Source organism: Microcebus murinus, chromosome 4 (assembly GCF_040939455.1).
Source record: "Microcebus murinus isolate Inina chromosome 4, M.murinus_Inina_mat1.0, whole genome shotgun sequence".
In the NCBI taxonomy this organism is placed as follows: Eukaryota; Metazoa; Chordata; class Mammalia; order Primates; family Cheirogaleidae; genus Microcebus; species Microcebus murinus.
Window position 1 is genome coordinate 44,216,777 of NC_134107.1, and position 23,708 is coordinate 44,240,484.

The following is a 23,708-nucleotide window of genomic DNA, read 5'->3' on the forward strand; positions in this document are numbered from 1 at the left end:
AAAGGGCATTTTGAAATAAGATATGAAACCCTAAGAATTTGACCAGTTGAGTAACCATTTCTACAAGTGGAAGGGAAAGCTCAACTCATTAAGTAGTTAAATGTAGAATCCAAAATTAGTCTGTAAGAGACCAAGGTTTCTATTTCTCTTCTCCCACCACATTTTATGTAATTATCTGTTTTCCAACTCATAATCAAAAATACATACACATCTGACAAATTCTTTTATAAAATGTAGAGCAGTGTTTCTACTTTTTCATTATAGACCTCCTCAGGAGCCGTTTTAGACATTTTCCCCCCATTGTGAAATTAAATATTCAGGAATAAGATTTGTCAGGTAGGACTGAGCTTCAGAGTGACAAACCCTTGTAATATCTAAGATTTTTTTCACATATACCCCAAGAACCAATTTTCATTCCCCTGGGGACTATACTGTCCTGTTTAGAATACAAGATGTAGAACAGTTTTACTTCCTAGAATATTCCCTTTTTCAGCTTTTCAATCCTTTGCAAGGATTTCCTAAAATGAAGTTTTAATTTGGTGTACAAACAGGAGTTTTTTAAAAAGGCAAAACTGGCCTGGCACAATGGCTCATGCCTGTAATCCTAGCACTCTGGGAGGCTGAGGCAGGAGGATCACTTGATCCCAAGAGTTTGAGGTTACAGTGAGCTATGATGATGCCACTGAACTCTAGCCAGGGTGACAGAGTGAGACTCAGTCTCAAAAAGAAAAAAAAAAGCAAAACTCACAGAAGACTCCCCTTGCCTCCATCCTAAGTAAACTCAACCATATTTTATGCATTCAAGGAAACACATGAAAATAAAGGAAAAAGAACAAAATAATGGGAAACTAAGCATGTTCAGTAGTAGATGACCAGAATGAAAGCTATGAAGACAGCAAGAATAACAGACTATGAGGGTGGACTGCAACTCTCTGACCAAATGAGTGTGCCTCCACTAGAACCATGGAAGTCCTCAGGGCCTGCATATCTGCCTTCTAATTTTTCCCACTGATCCTGTCCTAATTTGCAAATTACCTTGGTCCTAATTTGTCAGAATTTGTTTCACGGTATATTTCCTATAGCTGCCTTAAAGTCTTTGTAGAATCAAGGAAATATATATAGATATATATGTATATGTTTATACTATATAAATCACAAGAAGCACATGTACTCCTACCTTGTACACCAAAAAGGAGCTACCAATTGACTGTTATCAAGCATTAGTCAATAATCAATTAGTTGAGGTACCCTAAATGCTCATTGTGGATACTTAAGGGTAGAGATATCTTATTGACCTCATGACCATAACATAGCAAATATAGTAGTTTACTAAACAAATGAACCAGAAGATGGTCTAAGCTCCTGCGTACTGTTTCAACTGAGACATCAAAATCAATTATTTGAGTTTATATGAATTGCTATAATACTTGCAGAGTTGAATATATCATCTCGTTTAAAATTTTTACATCATAAAGTTATATCTATGTTTTCTGATATATATCTTCTTAAAAATAAGTAACAAGGCATGGATGGTGGCTTATGCCTATAATCCTAGCACTCTGGGAGGCCAAGGCAGGAGGATTGCTTGAGCTCAAGAGTTCAAGACTAGCCCAAGCAAGAGCAAGACCCCTGTCTCTACAAAAAAAAAAAAAATATATATATATATAGAAAAATTAGCTTAAGTCCCAGCTACTCAGGAGGCTGAGGCAGGAGGATCACCTGAGCTCAGGAGTTTGAGGTTGCAGTGAGCTGTGATGATGCCACTGCACTCTAGCCCAGGTGGCTCACACCTGTAATCCCAGCACTTTTGTTGGAGGCTGAGCCAGGAAGATCACTTGAGACCAGGAGTTTGAGAACAGCCTGAGCTACATAGTAAGACTCCATCTCTACAAAAAAAAAATTTTTTTTAATTAGCCTGGCATGGTGGCATGTGCCTGTAGTTCTAGATACTTGGGAGGCTGGGGCAGGAGGATGGTTCAAACTCCAAAGTTCAAGACTGCAGAGAGCTATGATCAAGCCACTACACTCCAGCCTGGGGACAGAGCAAGACCCTATCTCTAAAACAAAAACAAAAAAGGAAGAAAAGAAATTTCAATGCTAGATAAAGGGCTTGGTTTTTTTGTTGTTGTTGTTTGTTTTGTTTTGTTTGAGACAGAGTCTTGCTTGGTCGCCCCTAGCTAAAGTGAAATGTCATCATCATAGCTCACTGCAACCCCAAACTCCTGGGCTCAAGCAATCCTCCTGTCTCAGCCTCCTAAGTAGCTGGGACTATAGATGTGAGCTACCACACCTGGCTAATTTTTCTATTTTTAGTAGAGACGGTGTGTCATTCTTGCTCAGGCTGGTCTGGAACTCCTGAGCTCAAGTGATCCTCCCACTTCCCCTCAGCCTCCCAGAGTGCTAGGATTATAGGGGTGAGCCACCACACCCAGCTGGGCTTGTTGTTTTGTAAGAAGGATTAAAAATTCTATATTATATATTCTACTTCACCTGAAGGCAACTCTTACATGTATGACATACTTCACAAGTATAGCTTACACCTGTACAGACTATCACATGACTAGAGCTATAAAGGATTCATAAAGAGGAGAAATCTGTTTGCAGTTTCTTTTTTCTAACCTTGAAAGATTGGATTTATGTCATAGGTCTTCTACAATTTTTTTTATTTTTTACAGATCAGATGGAAATACTTTTATAATGTAAAATATACAGTCTTCTATCTTCTGTTCTATAAAACAGTGGAACATTAAAAGGCTTTAAAGCTCTAGATCCTTTTGGACATTCCAAAGTGTATTTGCACTCTTCTTGAAAAGGGTCTCCTCCTCAGAATTCAGGTTAATTTTCACAACATCTGAGACACCATTCCGACTCAAGATGCAAGGGATACTGAGAAATATTTCTTCTTTTATTCCATATAATCCCTGAAATGTAAGATTAGATTATTGTTCAGTAACCTGATATGGACAAGCAGCTGTGCAAGCTTCAGAATAAGAGTATCCTTACATAGGGGAGACTATGGTTCAACAAGAATCACTTGGAGGGTTGCAAAGTAGTTGTCAGCAAAAGTGAGAGCATCCTTATGTCCCATGTATGTCTCATACAAGTATGATGTGGAACTTACATTCAGTGACAAGAAGAACACGCCAGAGGCCTTTAAAAGAATCAAGAAGGGGGCTAGGTGCAGTGGCTCATGCCTGTAATCCTAGCACTTTGGGAGGCTGAGGGTGGAGGAAAGCTTGTGGCCAGGAGTTTGAGACCAGCCTGAGCAAGAGCAAGACTCCATTTGTGCAAAAAATAGAAAAATCAGTTGGGCATGGTGGTGCTCACTTGTAGTCCCAGCTACTTGGGAGGCTGAGGCAGGAGGATTGCTTGAGCCCAGGAATTTGAGGTTGCAATGAGCTGTGATGACACCACTGACCACTGCACTCTAGCCCAGGTGACAGAGTGAGACACTGTCTCAAAAAAAAAAAAAAAAATAAGGACCAAGAAAGATACAATCTACCCCTTACCAGGTCATTTCTATCCAAGAGGAAGGATGCCACTCAGTCCTTCCTGATGCCATTTCACTGATGAAGGACTATGAGATCAAACATCCTGTTTGGTGTAGAAGGTGACTGGGAAGTCTCTGTTTTGTACCTTTATAGCAGGGAGTACCACTGAGTTTGGACAACAGATGCTACAGGTGGCATTTGAAGCCTCCAGAGCTGATGCCCCCCCCCCCCCGTAGAGCCAATGGATCTTCTTACACGCCCAGCAAGACCTACATCTTTCCCCTCACCAGTTGCAATGGAATGTACTCCTGCCCATCTGTACTTCTATGCACCACCTCCACCTTCCATCATGGACAGTGCCATGGGATGGGTGCAGCCTCACGCCACTGCCCTATCCTGGGCCCATGGAAACTCCATTCAGAAGTCCCAATATTCCCTCCACTCCTGCAGCCAAAGCCAAGAGCAGCTGCCAGAGCCTATTACAACCTAACCCACACCACATCTAAATGCACACATACCAGACGCTGCCACCTCGGTACTGCCTCCCCACAACCCAGCCCTGGAAGATAAGAAGACTCAGTAGACCCCTCATACCTCCCTCCCACATCACTCTTTGCCCCTTCCAGGGGGGCTGAGTCTGGGATTGTGGGAGATGGAAGGGCCTTGTTCTTCCTCCAGATCTAATTATAAATAGTCACCAGGATCTAATGGTGAGGGAAGGGAGAGCCCCCATGACTCCAGCAGTGCCTCCCAGTTTCCCATGCTAGCACAGAGCCCTCCCCGCTGTTCACCATACTTCCCTCTCACCATCTCTGGGGCTTTCCCCAGGAGCACAGGGTGTGCCCCTTGTTCCTGTTTTGGTCTAGCAGCTTCTCCCCACAGAGGGACTCTGGTTACCTTCTGCACCGCAGTCCAGCTCCCTCACTGTCACAGCTGCTTTACACTCAACCTCATGGCCATCAGATCAACCACGTGACATCCCTCAGGGCCCCTGCCAGGCCCTGCTCACATCCCCTCCACTTTGGTCTGTGCCTAGCTGTGGAAGGCTACTGTCCCATCAGACTGTCGTCCACATTCCACTCACCAGGCTCCAGCCACAGTCATACTCGACTTCCCTATTCTTTTTTTTTTTTTATTTTATTTTTTTTTACTGGCTCGCCACAGCAAGGATCGACTTCCCTATTCTTGATCATTCCATTGCCACCTCTGTGTGACTCTTGGAGCTTTAACATGAGCTTCCAGGGGTGTCATCAGGGACAAGGCCACTGTGTCTAGGGAAGAAGCCCCTCTGCTTCCCTATTACTGTTTCTGGAATTTCTTTCCATCCACCTCTGTCAACTCTCTTCACCCTAGAAGGGGTACCTCAGACTGGAATTGGAGAATTCAGGTCCATCCATCATGCTGCTAGGTGGGCTGGGAACAAGGGCCCCTGACCCCTGGGGCCTGGCCTGGCCTTGTGTGCTAATCGCGCTAACCATGACCTGCTGCCACCCCCTAGCCTGCCTTTTCCCCTTTAAGCTTTATGCCTGGTTAGTGATATTCCCTGGATATATTAAAATGTGCTCTCATTTTCTCTTGGACTGGCCATGAAGTATGGTAATGGTTCTTTAAAGAGAATTCCCTATTTATTTGATAAAAAATCATATTAACATATTAATATTAATGTGAAATAAACTGCATCTTGATTTGTGTGCTGAAAATGTGTAGTAAAAATGAAGTAACTAGAAAAAAAGAAAAGAGTATACAAATGAAGAAATGATCTGCTCTTAATGTCAAATGTTTAAGTGTTTCCTATAAAATATAACTCATCCATTGCTTTGTTCAGTAAAGGCTGTTAAATACCCATAATACTCAATCTGTCCTCAGTCCACTCGTTTGACACTTCCCTGACTCTTCCTCAGGAGCCCTAGAGGGGTAGATGCTTATTTTCCACAGCTTTCGCATCCTCAAAAGAGAATGGTGTATGGTATCCCCTGTGTACTCTTCATTGTCCCTTCCAAATCATTAAACACCTACTCTTGTGAAAACAAAACATTGGGGCCAGGCATGGTGGCTCATGCCTGTAATCCTAGCACTCTGGGAGACCAAGGCAGGAGGATGCCTTCAGCTCAGAAGTTTGAGACCAGCCTGAGCAAGAGCAGAGCCCATCTCTACTAAAAATAGAAAAATTGGCTGGGCATGGTGGCTCTCACCTATAATCCCAGCTACTCAGGAGGCTGAGGCAGGAGAATCGCTTGATCCCAAGAGCTGAGGTTGCTGTGAGCTAGGCTGACGCCACAGCACTCTAGCCCAAGTGACAGAGCAAGACTCCATCTCAAACAAAAAAAAACATAATATCCCTCAGTTTTTGAGGCTCATTGTATTCAGCTCTTGCCTCCTTTCTAAGGACCATCTACTAACCTCCCAGTACCTGGTTATTCCATCTCATTCACAAAAGACGTTGACACATGGCTCACAGTCTTCCCTGTGTATCCCAATTTCTGCCATTATCCTTGTTGACTTCATTGTGCATGTGGATAATCCAACCAATTCCCTTTCTTCCCAGTTTCTTGCCTTCTTTAGCTCATGGGTCCTTCTCCTCCACTCCAATTATCCTACTCTGGCCCTTGTTATGGGTCCCTCCATACTAACTTAGATTCCATGATCCATCATTCTTTAACCCTTTTGCAATACCCTAATCCCCTTTGCCCATTTTAATGTTTAGTTTTTATTAATGTTTCTTAAATTCTTCATTATTTTTAAAGATTTATTCATGTGTATATAGATCACATTCAAGGGCAAAAGTCTTTAACTTGTCTGTGATTCTTGAGCAGAAGGTTAAACCCATTTTCTACATGTGTACAAACCAAAACTGCATGCACCTCTCTCTCTCAATCTCTCTTTCCCCCCATTCCCCAATGTCTCTGTCTCTCTCTTTCTTTTTCTTTCATACTCTGCCAGTAAAACCCAAACCTGAATGAATTCAGCTATCTGTTTTCTCTATTTCTGCACTCAGGTCACTGGAAAAAACTATATAACACAGTTAATCTTTAACTTACATTAGAAATGTAATATTATAAATTAATGCTTACCTACTCTGACAGTAATTCTGCTTTTTTTAAAAAAAATCAAATCTTCTTTCTCATTATCTACAAAGACTATTTAAAATTTTTCTTGAATCTCTGGACTTTCCTATGCCTCCCCTGACTCTAAGCAGATGATTTTGTCTCCTTTCACTAAAAAGATAAAAGGCATTGGATGCTTCCAATGCCAAATTTATAAATCCATATGCATCAGTACCCATCCTCTCTGTTACCTCCTGTTACAACAGATAGACGTCCCTCCTCCTCTCTAGGCTAACACCTCCACCTCTGCTCTGGTCCCATCCCCTTCTGCTCATTACATGTTGAATCTCTCCCTTGGTACCTGATCTTTACCATCTGTACCTCTGCTTTAAAAAATAATTATCCTGATTTCCTTCTCTAATTACTGCTCTCTTTCCTTACCTTCATAGCCAAATACCTAAAAATAGCTGTTTACACTTGTCTGAATTTCCTCGGTCTACTCCAGTGGTTCTCAAACAGAGGTGATTTTGTCTCCCCAGGGACGTTTGGCAATATCTTGAGACATTTTTGATTGTCACAGTTAGGGGAAAAGGTATGCTACTGGCAGCTAAATGAATAGAGGCCAGAGATGCCACTAACATCCCACAATGCCTAGAATGGCCCTCCCAAAATGAAAAATTATCCAGCCAAGATGTCAATAATGCCAAGATTGAGAAAAGCCTGGTGTACTCCAATTGGGTTCTCAATTCTATTACTTCATTAAATAGTTTCTGCTGAGGTTATCACTGACCTCTGTCACTTTGTCCTACTGAAATTTTTAATCCTCATTTAATATGACTTCACAACATCAATCAACACAAAAAGACCAATTCTTCCATCTTAAAGCACCCTCCTTTCTCTTGGTTAACATGATTTCATGTTCTCCTAGTTTTTCTTTTAACTCTCTGGCTACCACTTACTTCTCAGTCACCTTTGTGGAATCCCACTATAAATTCAACTTTTAATATTGGAATTCCTCAAGGCTCAATCTCAATCTTTCTTCTCACTTTATAGACCCTCCATACACAAGCTCATTAAAATGTACAGCTTCAGTTACCATATGTAAGGGATATCTGTTGTCTTTATGTGTCTAACATCTCTTCCTCTTTTTTTGTTGACAGACCTCTTTTCTTTTTGGGGACTATCTCTCCCCCCAGCTGACAGGTATCAAAGGAGTGGGTATGTGATTCCAGAAAAGGCAATTATCTAGAAATTAGTATGGGCAAAAGGAGAGGCAGGGACCTGAGATTACAGGCTCTAAATCTGCAGGTACTGGGAGTCATCTTTTTTTTTTTTTTTTAAAGAGAAAGGTCTTGCCAGGCATGGTGGCTCAGGCCTGTTATCTTAGCACTCTGGGAGGCCGAGGCGGGCAGATTGCTCGAGGTCAGGAGTTTAAAACCAGCCTGAGCAAGAGCAAGACCCCGTCTCTACTATAAATAGAAAGAAATTCATTGGCCAACTAATATATATAGAAAAAATTAGCCGGGCATGGTCGTGCATGCCTGTAGTCCCAGCTACTCGGGAGACTGAGGCAGGAGGATTGCTTGAGCCCAGGAGTTTGAGGTTGCTGTGAGTTAGGCTGATGCCACGGCACTCACTCTAGCCTAGGCAACAAAGTGAAACTCTGTCTCAAAAAAAAAAAAAAAAAAAGAGGGTCTTGTTCTGTTGCCCCAGCTAGAGTAGAATGGCATCATCACAGCTCACTGCGACCTCAAACTCCTGGACTTGAGTGATCCTCCTGCCTCAGCCTCCCAAGAAGCTGCAACTACAGGAGTACACCACTACACCAGCTGATTTTTGTATTTTTTATAGAGATGGGGTCTCGCCATATTGCTCTGGCTGGTCTTGAACTCCTGGCCTCAAGCGATCATCCTGCCTCAGCCTCCCGAAGTGCTGGGATTATAGGTGGAGCCACGGTACTGGCCTGGGAGCCATCTTTGTTGCCCCGTGGAAAATGTCCTCATGAGATGGAAGGCAATAGAGTGAGGAGAGGAGCCAAGAGAATGGACAGAAAACATACTTTGAGCACCTGAACACCTCCTCAGCATTTCAGTTACATGAGCATATACATATGTATAGTATATATATATTTTTTCCTTAAGCAAGTTTGAGGTGGCTTCTATAGCTTTTATCTAACAGTCCTAATATATTGTTTATATGCTGATCATGCTCATAATTATAACTCCAACCCAAAACTCTTTTATGAGTTCCAGAAGCTTGGACTCAACTACCTATTTCCGCTCAGATATTTCAAAGGCATCTGAAATTCAACTTGCCCAAAACTACAAACAAGACCTTCAAATCTGCTTCTCTTTGAGCATTCCCTTCCTCAGTGAATGAGATTACCATCTATCTAAGTATGCAAAATAGAAACCTAAGAATGATCTCTCTCTCCCTCACATCCCACTCATTCCATGATCAAGTCCTATGAATTTTACCTCCTAAATACAGTGCATCTCAAATTTGTCCCCTTCTCTTCCCCTCTACTACCACCATCCTCTCTATTCGGAACTACTGCATAGCCTCTTAACAAGTTTCCCTACATCTACTCATCTCCTCTTCAAATGTGTTCTGTCCATCATAGCCACAAAAATCTTTTTAACATAAAAAATTTCCAGTCCCTTGCTTTCCACTGCTCTTAAGGCAAGGCCTCAAAGCCCTTTATAAGGCTTTTGGTGGACTGTCCCCACTTACTTTTTCAGCCTCATAATGTACTCTTCCCTTTGCTCTCTACATTTCAATAAATGAACTTTTTTTCAGATCCTCAAGTGTTCTCGACTTGCATCTGTTTAGATCCTCTGCACATGTGTTCCCTCTGCTTGGAATATTAGTCCAGGCTTTGAAATTAACACCTACTCATTCCTTGGGTGAGGCCATATTTTATGTCTGTAGGAAGTCTTCCCATGCCCCTTCCCCATGATAAATTCACCTGTTGTATAGCACTTCATAGTTTTTCATCACAGCATTTATCACAATTTATCATATATTTGCTTTTGTAATTGTTTTGTGAAGTTCATTTCTTTCATTAAACTCTATGATGTCAGAGTCACTGTCTTTTTTGTTCATCATTATAATATCCTCAATATCTTGTACACTGTCTGACATATAGGAGGGACTCAATAAATATTAAAGGAAAGAATGATAAATGAAGATTTAATTTAAGCCTACCTTAACCAAAGTAGAAACTGGATGCACTTTCCTAAGATTTTTCAAAATTGATCTTGCCAAATCCGTCACAGATAGTCCGATAGCCCAAGAGGTATACCCCTTCAGTTTGATAATCTCATAGGCACTGCAAGTACACAAAGTAAGGAAATAAAATTCATGAGAAGTCAACTCAGAGAAAACATAATATTCTTCAAGCACCTATTTTGAAGCAATCTATATGCCAAAGCTACTCTATTAAAATTTTCTCAGAGGCTTCTTTTAGAAATTATTTATAAATAGGCAATAAAATTTTCTGTATTATTCTCATAAAACTTCACTACTAACTTTAAGAATTAATTCATTTCAGGACAGGAAGTCCATAAAAAAAAGAATTAATTCACCCTTCTATTATCATAAAGGCAGAATACTAGGACATATGTACCTCTCAACATGAAATTAGCTGTAATATTTTGGTATTGTTTTGTATTGTTAAATAGCCAAACATGGCAACTAATTACCCTAAAAGTTACCATATATGCTTTAGCATATCCCAGCAGCAAAAAAAAAAAGAAAAAAGAAAGCAAGTTACCATATAAATCTCTCCAACAATTTAAAATTGTTACTAGCATGGAAATGTAACTTTATATAGTTGTAAGCCATGTGGACATACTTTTCCTAAGAATATATCATTAAATCCATAATAAATGGATATGGAATAATGTTCATGGTTTTGAAAGGAAAACAGTACAGTCCCAAACATTAGGCACTTAATATCTCTGGCTTACAAAAAAACATAATTTTTTTTTTTTTTTTTTTGAAATTTGACAGGGTCTTGCTCTGTTAAGGCTGGGATGTACTGGCAGGATTCATAGCTCACTGCAGCCTCGAACTCCTGGGCTCCAGTGATCTTCCCACCTCAGCCTCCACAGTAGTTGAGACCACAAGTATGCACCATCACCATGCATGGCTAATTTTTTTGGGTTTTTTTTGGTTTTTTGTTTTTGTAGAAATGGGGTCTTATGTGTCACTATGTTACTCAGGCTGGTCTTGAACACTTGACTTCAAGAGATCCTCCAGCCTTGGCCTCTCAAAGTGCTGGGATTACAGGTGTGAGCCACCATGCCCAGCCTAAAACATAAAATTTTATATAAACATTAGAATTGTATCAATCTACCAAATTATGAATAGTGATTATTTTTGAGTGACAGTGCCTGGCAGGTTTACAGATTAACCTTTTCTTTTTTTATTTTTCAGAGGTAATAAGTTAAAAATAGGTGAGCCTTCGTTCTACTTTTCTGAATTTTCTTCTTTTTTTCTTTTGAGACAGAGTCTCTGTTGCCCAGGCTAGAGTGCTGTGGTGTCAGCCTAGCTCACAGCAACCTCAAACTCCTGGGCTCAAGCAATCCTCCTGTCTCAGCCTCCCAAGTAGCTGGGACTACAGGCATGTGCCACCATGTCCGGCTAAATTTGTATATATTTCTTTTTAGTTGTCCAGCTAATTTCTTTCTATTTTTTTAGTAGAGACAGGGTCTTGCTCTTGCTCAGGCTGGTCTCAAACTCCTGAGTTCAAGCCTGAATTCCCAGCCTGAATTTTCTTATAATAAAATGTTCTTATAATACATAATAAGTAGGTATTATATTTTTGCATTGCCACCAACAGTGGTCTCACATTTGACTCAACAGTCAAACTCATAGGACAAAGAGGTTTTAGTTTAGCACTGAGTGTATTTAGCTTTAAGAAAGGAGGAGGCCGGGTGCGGTGGCTCACGCCTGTAATCCTAGCACTCTGGGAGGCCGAGGCGGGTGGATCGCTCAAGGTCAGGAGTTCAAAACCAGCCTGAGCAAGAGCGAGACCCCGTCTCTACTATAAATAGAAAGAAATTAATTGGCCAACTAATATATATAGAAAAAATAGCTAGGCATGGTGGCACATGCCTGTGGTCCCAGCTACTTGGGAGGCTGAGGCAGTAGGATTGCTTGAGCCCAGGAGTTTGAGGTTGCTGTGAGCTAGGCTGACGCCACAGCACTCACTCTAGCCTGGGCAACAAAGCGAGACTCTGTCTCAAAAAATAAAAGAAGAAAAGATACAGGAGCCAAACACAGTGGCTCACGCCTGTAACCCCAGCATTTCGGGAGGCTGAGGAAGATTTCTTGATGCCAAGAGTTTAAGACCAGCCTGGGCAACATAGCAAGACTCTATCCCCACAAAAAATTTAAAAATTAGGCTGGGTACAGTGGTTCATGCCTGTAATCCTAGCACTCTGGGAGGCCAAGAAGCAGAAAGATTGCTTAAGCTCAGAAGTTCAAGACCATCCTGAGCAACAGTGTGAGCACAACTCTACAAAAATATAAAAAATTGGCTGGGCGCAGTGGCTCATGCCTGTAATCCTAGCACTCTGGGAGGCCGAGGCGGGAGTCAGGAGTTCAAAACCAGCCTGAGCAAGAGCGAGACCCCGTCTCTACTATAAATAGAAAGAAATTAATTGGCTAACTAATATATATAGAAAAAATTAGCCAGGCATGGTGGTGCATGCCTGTAGTCCCAGCTACTCGGGAGGCTGAGGCAGGGGGATCGCTTGAGCCCAGGAGTTTGAGGTTGCTGTGAGCTAGGCTGACGTCATGGCACTCACTCTAGCCTGGGCAACAGAGTGAGACTCTGTCTCAAAAAAAAATAAAATAAAATAAAAAATTAGCCAGGTATAGTGGTGCATACCTACAATCTTAATTTTTCAAGAGGCTGAGGGAGGAGGATCACTTGAACCCAGGGGTTTTAGATTGCGGTGAGCTGTGATGATACCACTGCACTCTATCCAGGGCAACAGAACAAGACTCTGTTTCAAAAAAATAAAAATGAGAAGAGAGAAGAGAGAAGAGAGAAGAGAGAAGAGAAGAGAAGAGAAGAGAAGAGAAGAGAAGAGAAGAGAAGAGAAGAGAAGAGAAGAGAAGAGAAGAGAAGAGAAGAGGATAGCTGGGTATGGTGGTGTGTCCCTATAGTCCTAGCTACTTGGGAGGCTAAGGCAGGAGGATGGAGGCTGCAAGGACTTATGGTTGTGCCACTGTACTCCTGGGCAACAGAGTGAGGTCCTGGCTCTAACAAAAAAAGAAGAAAAGGAAAGAAAGGAAAGATGGATACAGCACAGGAAACACAGAACATACAGCATCATCATTTATATCAGGAAGTCCTATAAAAACCCAGGCACAGTTTAAAAGCCCCAGGACTGTGCATATACACTTGGTTGCAAAAGATAAGGCGGACATATGCATATAGACCACCTTAGCGCAGAAAAGTTGGGCCTGGACTGTGATTTGACTGTCAATACAAAATCAGAGCCACTACTTGAGGCCATGCAGATTGATGTCGAAAGTACCATTAGTCCTCAATTCAATATGGCCAAGAATCTGTGGGGTAAGTAAAAAGAAAGAGAGGGAGGTTCTGCCTAAGGATTGAATGATTGATAGCATACTGTCCATGAGCTGAAGGAAGGTCTATAGTAGATAACTGCAGGCAAATCTTACCAATAGAATCTGGATGACAGATTTTTCCTCTGAGGAATTACCAAAATAATTTTTTTTTTCTTTTTTGAGACAGAGTCTCACTTTGTTGCCCAGGCTAGAGTTAGTGCAGTAGCAACAGCCTAGCTCACAGCAACCCAAGACTCCTAGGCTCAAGAGATCATCCTATCTCAGCCTCCTGAGTAGCTGGGACTACAGGCATGTGCCACCATGCCTAGATAATTAAATGTGTCTATCAATACCTTTAATAAGGCACAAGTGATAGTAAATAATAGAGGAGGGGAAAAGACAGTCTAATTGGTTAAGGATTACTAGAACACTTATTAGGGAACACTTAATAAGGGATTCTTATTACCTATGGGATCTTATAGATCTCAGTGGTTGTAGGTGTATTAACTTGTCTTTCTCTACATGTAAAATATTGAAGATATGTTTGTCAAAGGAACCCTGAGGAATAGATGATACAAAGATAACAACTCAAGGTCTAAAGGTAAAGGATTAACTAATGGTGGATATGAACCCTTTCCAAAAACCTAGGAGTAACTGGAAAGATGACCTTGAGTTTGCCTTTGTGTGACACAGTTTTCTAGGCACAAAAATTAGTTAAGTGTAGAATACTAACCACAATAGAACTAGGTTATCAGCACTGGATATTATAAAACCCTTGATGTGTGCATTGCATCAAGACTGGGAGGAAGCATGCAGACCTTAAGGGCTGTGTGATAGAACTATTTTAAAAACTGCTGAGAAACAAAGGCAGCAGCTTTTCTGTATCGGGGTAGTCTAGCCCTAGGTCTGCTTCATCCCTTGCAACTGATTATGCTCCATATAGTTACAGGACCTAGAAGCTATACCTAAGCATTTGCAATACCTCCTGAAAAAAAAATGCTGATATTCCATACTGTGTTTTCTTTCACGATGCCAGATAAACTTAATTCTAGGTTAAAACTTATTATCTCCTGGTGGTTTGACAGTGTGAACTTCAGACCATGATAGTTGTCATGTACTTTTAAAAACATTTTTTTAAACTGTGGCAAAATTTACAATCTTAACCATCTTAAAGTGTACACTTCAATAGCATTAAGTACATTAACACTGTTGTGCAATCATTACCACCATCCTCTCTATAATGTTTTCAACTTCCGGAACTGAAACTCTATACACATACAGATGGCAATTTTAGTTTTTATAATCATAAAATAATTTTAACTTTTTAAACTAATGGGCACCTAAGAGAATAAAAACTCACACATAATCTCTTCTTTGTTATACTATGTGGCATTTTAGTCTCTGCCCTAATTCTTACACATTTTTGTAGGGTTGTTATCATAATATACCCACAGTAGACTTGTGGCTTTTATAGATATAATATTCCAAGTTATGAATCTCCAAAGTGATTTTTAAGTTATATAACTTCTACTAACATGTAACTTGGCTGAAGCATGAAGGATAATCATGTGTGCTCTCAAGTCTAATGTATATGGAGTCAGACACCTCATTTATAAGAAAGCTTCATTGATTTCTGATCATCTGCATTAGCTTCGTGTTTCTTTTCATCAAGTCATATGATGAACATTTAATAAGTTCCAGGCACTATTCTAGCATTTTACATGTAGTACTAACTTATTTGCTTTACATATTAGCCCCCTAAGGAAAGTTCTATAATTATCCCCATTTTAAAGATGAGTTAGGCCGGGCACAGTGGCTCATGCCTGTAATCCTAGTACTCTGAAAGGCCAAGGCAGGAGGATTGCTCGAGGTCAGGAGTTCGAAACCAGCCTGAGCAAGAGTGAGACCCCGTCTCTACTATAAATAGAAAGAAATTAATTGGCCAACTGATATATATAGAAAAAATCAGCCGGGCATGGTGGCACATGCCTGTAGTCCCAGCCACTCGGGAGGCTGAGGCAGTAGGATTGCTTGAGCACAGAAGTTTGAGGTTGCTGTGAGCTAGGCTGATGCCAAGGCACTCACTCTAGCCTGGGCAACAAAGCAAGACTCTGTCTCAAAAAAAAAAATAAAATAAAATAAATAAAGATGAGTTAGGCCAGGCGTAGTGGCTCATGCCTGTAATCCTAGCACTCTGGAAGGCCAAGGCGGGAGTATCACTGAAGGTCAGGAGTTCGAAACCAGCCTGAGCAAGAGCGAGACCTCATCTCTACTAAAAATAGAAAGAAATTAATTGGCTAACTAAAAATGTATAGAAAAAAATTAGCCGGGCATGTTGGTGCATGCCTATAGTCCCAGCTACTCGGGAGGCTGAGGTAAGAGGATTGCTTGAGCTCAGGAGTTGGAGGTTGCTGTGAGCGAGGCTGACACCACAGCACTCTAGCCTGGGCAACAGAGTGAGGCTCTGTCTCAAAAAAAAAAGATGAGTTAAACTGAGCTTTTGATATGTTAAGTAATTTCCCAATATCATATCACTAATAAATGGTGAAGCCAGGTTTTAAACCTGAGCAACCAGGCCCCAAAGTCCATGCTCAGAATCACTATGCTTTATTACCTTCAAATATATACGAGTTCTTGTGAAATAATAAGTACTTTTTCCTTTTGAAAAATACCCCCAAAATAAAGCCATGCATAAGTTTGAATTTAGTGATTTTCAGAATCCTAGAGTTACTTATCTCACAAAAAGCAAAGGTCAACTACAGACTTTTTGTCTATGAAATTTATGTCATGGCTTTGTGTCCAAAAAAAAAAAATTATTCTTAAGACTAATTATTGTTCATGACTAACCTAGGCAACATGGTGAGACTCCGTCTCTACAAAAAAAGTTTTTTAAAAATTTAGCAGGACATGGTGGTGTTTGCCTGTAGTCCCAGAAACTTGGGAGGCTGGGGCAGGAGGATTGCTTGAGCCCAGGAGTCGAGGTTACAGTGAGCTATGATTGTGCCACTGCACTCCAGCAACAGAGCAAGAACTTATATCAATTAAAAAAAAAGAAAAATACTGATTATTACGGTATTAAGAAATTGAATGAGTACTATTACCTTGCAACAACTTCTTTATGGATATTTTTCCACTGTTCCTTGTCTGAATCAGTTCCTAATTTAGGGTCCAGAGACTTCAGAGCAACACCAGCAACATTCACCCCACTCCATAATGGCACTAGAAAAAACATATCTCAGAATGATTATTCTTCCCAACATTGCATCAGTAGTTTCAGTTCAGTGTTTGGTTTTTTTTAAGTTAGGTTACTATCTTATACTACACCTAAAACTAAATTTCAAATGCATAAAAGAGGCAAATGTAAGAAATACAATTATGAAGTGTTAGAAAATATGTAGAATTTATTTATAACTGTGTAGTATGGGAGGCATTTTTAAGCAACATGCAAAATGCACAAAGAAAAACATTGATAAAAAAAGATAAAATATTAGCTGGGCACAACCCCAGCTAGGGAGACTAAGGTGGGAGGAATGCTTGAGCCCAGGAGTTTGAGACCAGCCTGAGTCACACAAAGAAATATTATCTCAACAAGAACTATATATATATGTGTGTGTGTGTGTGTGTGTGTGTGTATGAAAACTGTCAATCTCATATCCAGTTAAACTGTCATTACAGAATGAGGTGACACTAAAACATATTCATATAAACAACACTGGAGGATATAGTTCAGAAAGAAAGAAATTGAATCCAGGTGAAGAAGTTAGATATAGAAAATAAAGATAACCAATAAAACTGTCAAACATGTACATAAATCAAAAAAAGTATGGACTATTCAAACAATAATAATTATAACTATTTTGGCAGATATAAAAACAGGACGGATCCAAAAAAGGAATTAATAATTAAATATAAGACAGAAAGAAGGTGATCAAACTTGAAGCATTCTAAAGTCTTTGTATTGTTCCAAAGAAGAGTAAATACATAAATCATCTTGAGATCAAGTATGAATGTTAACAATTTATAGATAACCATTTACAAGATAAATGTATAATCGTAAGTAGTAGAAGGGCCGGGCGGTGGCTCACACCTGTAATCTTAGCACTCTTGGGAGGCCGAGGCAGGCGGATCATTTGAGCTCAGGACTTCGAGACCAGCCTGAGCAAGAGTAAGACCCCATCTCTACTAAAAAAAATAGAAAGAAATTAGCTGGACAACTAAAAAAAATATATATATATTAAAAAAAAATTAGCCGGGCATGGTGGCACATGCCTGTAGTCTGAGCTACTCAGGAGGCTGAGGCAGGAGGATCTCTTGATCCCAGGAGTTTGAGGTTGCTGTGAGCTACGCTGATACCACGACACTCTAGCCTGGGCAACAGAGCAAGATTCTGTCTCAAAAAAAAAAAAAAAAAAAAACAAGCAGTAGAGGAAATTGAAGAAAGTAGATCCTACAGAAACCAGAAAAAGAGAAAGGAAATAAAGAAAAATCATGCTAAATTGAATACTAAATATATTCAAATGAAAACTAATTAGAATATACTGTTTTTCTAAAAATAAAATCATGTAATATCAAATGTGAGAAATTAAAATATGTCTGGGAAATTATTTTTAATTATTTTTAATTTTTCTTCAGAAAGAAGAGCTGCATTAGGACCATAACACAATCCCACAGAGTCAAATTAAGGCACTAGTCAAAGAAGTATTTGTCCAAATAAAATAAAAAATATTTATTATACCATGGTTCTTGAAGTATAAAGAAAAGGGAAGGGCACATTAAACATTTTGAATAAATGAATGATTGAAGAAATGAACAAATGGTCTTTATTCTCAATGGGTTCATTGCTATTATGGAAAGAAGATTTACACAGATGACACAATTAAAGAACACTGTAAGAAATATAAAGTTCTAACTATGTACCAGAGATTAAACGTATAAATTCAGAAAAGAAAGAGGTTGATGTGGCCTTAATAGTTAAAATCACATATTATATAATTTCATTTATATGAAAAGTCCAGAATAAGCAAATCTATAGACTCAGAAGTAGATTAGTGGTTGCCTGGGGCTAGGGTGAGTAGAGGAATGGGGGTTTCATTCTGAGTTGATGAAAATATTCTATAATTAGATCATGGTTGTACAACTCTGTGAATATATAAAAAACAGTGAATAATAAACTTTAATGGGCCGGGCGTGGTGGCTCACGCCTGTAATCCTAGCACTCTGGGAGGCCGAGGCGGGTGGATTACTCAAGGTCATGAGTTCGAAACCAGCTTGAGCAAGAGCAAGAACCCCATCTCTACTATAAATAGAAAGAAATTAATTGGCCAACTAATATATATAATATATATTACTAATATATATAGAAAAAATTAGCCGTGAATAGTGACATATGCCTGTAGTTCCAGCTACTTGGAAGGCTGAGGCAGCAGGATTGCTTGAGCCCAGGAGATTGAGGTTGCTGTGAGCTAGGCTGACGCCATGGCACTTACTCTAGCCTGGGTAACAAAGTGAGACTCTGTCTCAATAAATAAATAAAAATAAATAAACTTTAATGGTTGAATTTTAGGATGTGTGAATTGTATCGTTATAAGCTGTTAAAAAATCACAATAAATGAAAAAGTGCTCCAGATAAGAGAAACACTCATATTGACTTTTAAAACAGCTATATGGACTATTTTATGAGATATTGCTAAATCAACAATGCAAAGGATTGAAAATAAAGATATAGAAAAAGATATGCCAGTGAAATACCAACAAAATGAAAGCTATATGGCTATATTATTATCAGAAAAAAATAGAATTTAAAGAAAATACGCAGTATCAGAGAAAAGAAGGGCAGTTACATATGATAACAGGTTTATATTTACCACTAGAATCACCATGTTCTCCAATAACCCAAGCATGGCAGCTTGTAGGATGGACACCCAACTTCTCTCCAATTAGGTAACGGAAACGAGCAGAGTCTAGATTACAACCACTTCCAATTACACGAGTTGCGGGTAAACCACTTATCTTCCAGACCACATATGTCAAAACATCCACTAGGAAGAACAATTTAGTGTTAGAAAAAGATTCATAGTAACTTCTCTCTTTAATTTGCTTTTCTGAATGAATAGATGAAGTGCCTTGGAGTCAAATACAGATTCATTACAGAGTTCAAAGTGTAGCAAATAAACAAAGACATATGGATAATTACTTACATGAGTTTTTAAACTGTTAAATTATTCACTACCAGAATTTTAAAACAAAACAAAAAATGCTCTTTTGAGATACTTTATGTGCCTATCTATATATCGAATAGTCAGTCTGTTAATTCTAACTCCTTAGCATCTCCCAGACTTCTTTCCATCCCCCCACATCCTCATCTAAACTATCAGCATCTCCTACCTAGAATAATGCCATGGACATGCTCAGAGCTGTGTGCAGGTTTGTGCATGCTCAGGGAAAACATGAGAAGACCTTAAGCTTTCACTCTGTCTGACCTTGAGGCTCTGTTCAAGCAGGAAGGGAAGGCTAAAGCAGTTTTAAACTGTCCAGCTGAGTGTTAAAGGCATGACTCTATAGAAACACACAGCTCTCCAGCAAAGGTTGGGAGATACTTTTTGGTTACAGACATTTCAGGAAAGTTTTGTCCAACCATTAGCTGATTATTAAGCAAATGGAACAAAGACTTCTGTGGCCATGCACACACACACAAAAATACAGACTTTACAGAATTAATTCATAAAACCCATGAAACAAACAAATAGCAACTACAACAAGCATCAATAATAACAAATCTTTGGGGGGTATAAAATTTGGTTTATAGAGTTTTCATATTATAATTTTCAAGATATCCAAAAAATTATGAGGCATGCAAAGAAACAAGTAAACATGGCCATACACAGGACAAAAAGAAGTAATCAATAAGAACTGTCCCTGAGGAAGCCCAGATATTGACAAAGACTTACTAGCTAAATAATTTAATTGAGTATTTTAATATGTTTAAAGAAATAAAGGAAACCATGTTTGAAGAACTAAAGAAAATATGAGAATGATGTTTCACCAAATAGAGAATATCAATAGAGGCTGGGCATGGTGATTCATGCTTATAATCCTAGCACTCTGGGAGGCTGAGGCGGGTGGATTGCTCAAGGTCAGGAGTTTGAGAATATCGATAGATAGATAGAAATTATAAAAAGGAAAGTAAATAGAAATTCTGAAGCTGAAAAGTACAATAACTGAATGAAAACTCACTAGAAGAGCTCAACTGCAGATTCAAAAGGCAGAAGAAAGAGTCAGTGGCTTAAAGATAGGTAAATTAAAAATGTCTAGTCTGAGGAACAGAAAGAAAAAGAATGAAGAGCTGGGTTGTAAAACACTGTGAACCCACTATATACCACATAACTGTACACTTTAAAATTATTAATTGTATGTTATGTGGATTTCACCTTAATTTTTAAAAATGAAGAAAAATAAACAGAGCCTGTAAGACTTGTAGGACACTAATAAGAGTACTAAAATACACACAATGGGAGTCCCAGAAGGACAGAAATGAGAAGAAGGGAAGAAAGAAGGAATAGTTGAAGAAATTCTGGTCAAAAACTTCCCAAATTTGATGAAACGATTATTCTATACTCCGAAATAGCTCAACAAACTTCAAGTAAGATAATGTCAAGGAAATTCACAATGAGAGACACATCATAGGCTGTAAAAAGACAAAAACAGAGAGGAAATCTTGAAAGCAGCAAGAGGGAAAAGGCTCAACACATACAAATGATTCTCAGTAAGATTAACAGATGATTTTGCATTAGAAACCGAAGAGGCCAGGAGGCAGTGGGATGACATATTCACAGCACTAAAAAAGTCAATCAAGAATTGTATATCTGGAAAAACTATCCTTCAAAAATAAAGGAGAAATTAAGGTATTCCCAAGTAGATAAACACTGAGTTCATCATTAGCAGATTTACCCTACAAGAAGTGCTAAAGAGAGAGTCTTTCTGGTTGAAATAAAATGACACTAGAGAATAACTCAAATCCACATGGAGAAATAAAGAAGACAGTATAGATAAACACAAAAGATACTATAAATGTACTTTTCGGTTTGGAACTTCTTTTTTCCCTGTCTAATGTACAAGACAACCTCATAAGCCAATAAATATAAATCTAGGTTTATGAGCATATAATAAATAAATATATACTTGGTGACAATAACAGCATGGGGTAACAAAGCTCTATAGAAGCAAAATTGGGGGGGAACTATTGAAATTAAGTTGATATTAATTAAAATTACACTGTCATAGGCCAGGCACGGTGGCTCACGCCTGTAATCCTAGCACTCTGGGAGGCCGAGGCAGGAGGATTGCTTGAGGTCAGGAGTTCAAAACCAGCCTGAGCAGGAGTGATATCCCATCTCTACTATAAATAGAAATTACTTGGCCAACTAAAAATATATATATATAAAATGAGCCAGGTATGGTGGCACATGCCTGTAGCCCCACCTACTCGAGAGGCTGAGGCAGAAGGGTCGCTTGAATCCAGGAGTTTGAGGTTGCTGTGAGCTAGGCTGACGCCATGGCACTCTAGCCCGGGCAACAGAGTGAGACTCTGTCTCAAAAAAAAAAAAAAAAAAAATGAATGAAGTACTGATGCATGCTGCAACATGGATGAACCCTGAAAATATTATTTACTGAAAGAAGTGAGACACAAATAGCCGCATGCTATATAATTCCATTTATATTAAAAATCTAGAATCAGCAAATCTAGAGACAGAAAGCAAATTAGTGGTTGCCAGAAGATGGAGGGAGGGGGAATGGAAAGTGACTACTTAATGGCTACAGGGTTTCCATTTGGGGTGATGAAAAGCTTCAAGAATTAGAGAGGGGTGATGTTTGAAGAAAATATACCTAATGTATTTAATGCCACTGAACTATATACTTTAAAATACTAAAATGGTAAATTTTACATTATGTGATTTTGTTACAATAAAAAATAGACATTATCACAAAAGTTGTTGTTAGAGACAAAGAAAGACATTATGTAATGAAAAAAGGTCAACAGATGCGGAAAAAACATTTGACAAAAAAACTACACCCATTCGTAATTTTTAAAAACATTTCTCAACAACTATAAAGAGAATAGGGAACTACATGAAAAACTAACATTAAACATAATCCTCAACGGTGAAAGACTGAATCTTTTCCCCATAAAATAAGAAATAAGGCAAGTATGTCCACTCTCAACACTTGATGTGCAAGGGCTTCATGGACACATACTACAGAACATAGATAAAAATAGAGTTTATTGGAGAAAAATTTAGAAGCAGAGAATTAGGAAAGCACACTCTGTATAGTGAACTCTCATTATTCCAAAGCATGTACACAAAATGGCCAAGTAAAGAGGAGACTCCCTTGGCTGCAATCTAGATGTTCTCTTGAGACACCTCCAAGAGAAAGAATGAGCCCCACAGCCACCACCCAATGTTACACAGCTACATGGTAGCTTTGAAGGGAGTAGAGGACATGTAATTTCTCTAAGTTACAAGAAATGTATCAAGATATAACTGGGTCTAGGAACAATAGTAAGGAGTACGCATTTTCAGGGCCAATGTTTGTCTACCTATGAAGGGGGCTGGACACAACTTTGCATGCCAGTTATGCCGTTATCTGCATAAAGCATTGCAGTCTCTCCACAGGCTGGCTCAGTCTGTTAAAGTACCAAAGGGAGGAATGAAATGAGCCTCCAAGGCAATACAGATTTGTCTCTCATCACTATTCATATTCGGCATTTTATTGGAGATCCTAGCCAGTGAAATATGGCAAGAAAATAAATAGGTTTTCAAATTGGAAAGGAAGAATAAAACTAATAAAACTGTATTTGTAGATGACATGATAATGCACAAAGAAAATCCTATAGAACTTAGAGAAAATTACTAGAATTGGTAAGTGAATTTAGCAATGTTTCAAAATACAAGGTCAATACATAAAAACCAATACTATTTATATATACTAGCAATAAACAATTAAAAATGAAATGTAAAGAACTTTTATAATAGCATCAAAAATATAAAATATTTAGGGATGATTTAACAAAATTTGCATAAAACCTATCCCTGAAAACTATAAAACATCGCTATAAGAAAATAAAGAAGGCATATATTATGTTAAGTGAAATTAGCCAGGCAGGCCAGGCATGGTGATTCATGCTGGTAATCCCAGCTCTTCCAGAGGCTGAGGTGGGAAGATAGTTTAAAACCAGGAGTTTGAGACCAGCCTGGGCAACATGGCAAAACCCCATCTCTACAAAAAGTAAAAAATTAGCCAGGTGGGGTGGTACATGCCTGTAGTCCCAGCTACTCAAGAGGTTGAGGTGGAAGGATTGCTTGAGTCCAGGAGTTTGAGCCTACAATGAGCTATCATTGCACCACTACACTCCAGCCTGGGCAACAGAATGAGACCCTGTCTTCCAAAAAGAAAAAAAAAGAAAAAAAGAAAAGAAATAAACCATGCATAGAAAGACAAATATCACATATTCTTTTTTTTTTTATTTTGGCATATTATGGGGGTACAGATTTTAAGGTTTCAATAAATGCCCTTTCCCCCCTCCCCC

The 23,708-nt window shown here is 39.1% G+C and overlaps 1 protein-coding gene across 1 annotated transcript in view; it reads right to left on the minus strand.

Annotated features, from left to right (window-relative positions):
* Positions 1–2,646: 2,646 nt before the first annotated feature.
* Positions 2,647–23,708, minus strand: part of LOC105879955 (L-lactate dehydrogenase C chain) — a 41,462-nt gene continuing 20,400 nt past the window's right edge. Inside the window, exons 5-8 of the mRNA XM_012780625.3 lie at positions 18,988–19,161; positions 16,225–16,342; positions 9,743–9,866; positions 2,647–2,921 (exon numbers count right to left, since the gene is read on the minus strand). Of these exons, the coding sequence (XP_012636079.1) occupies positions 2,757–2,921; positions 9,743–9,866; positions 16,225–16,342; positions 18,988–19,161 (581 nt within the window). The 3' untranslated portion in view covers positions 2,647–2,756. The remainder of the gene's footprint in view (positions 2,922–9,742; positions 9,867–16,224; positions 16,343–18,987; positions 19,162–23,708) is intronic.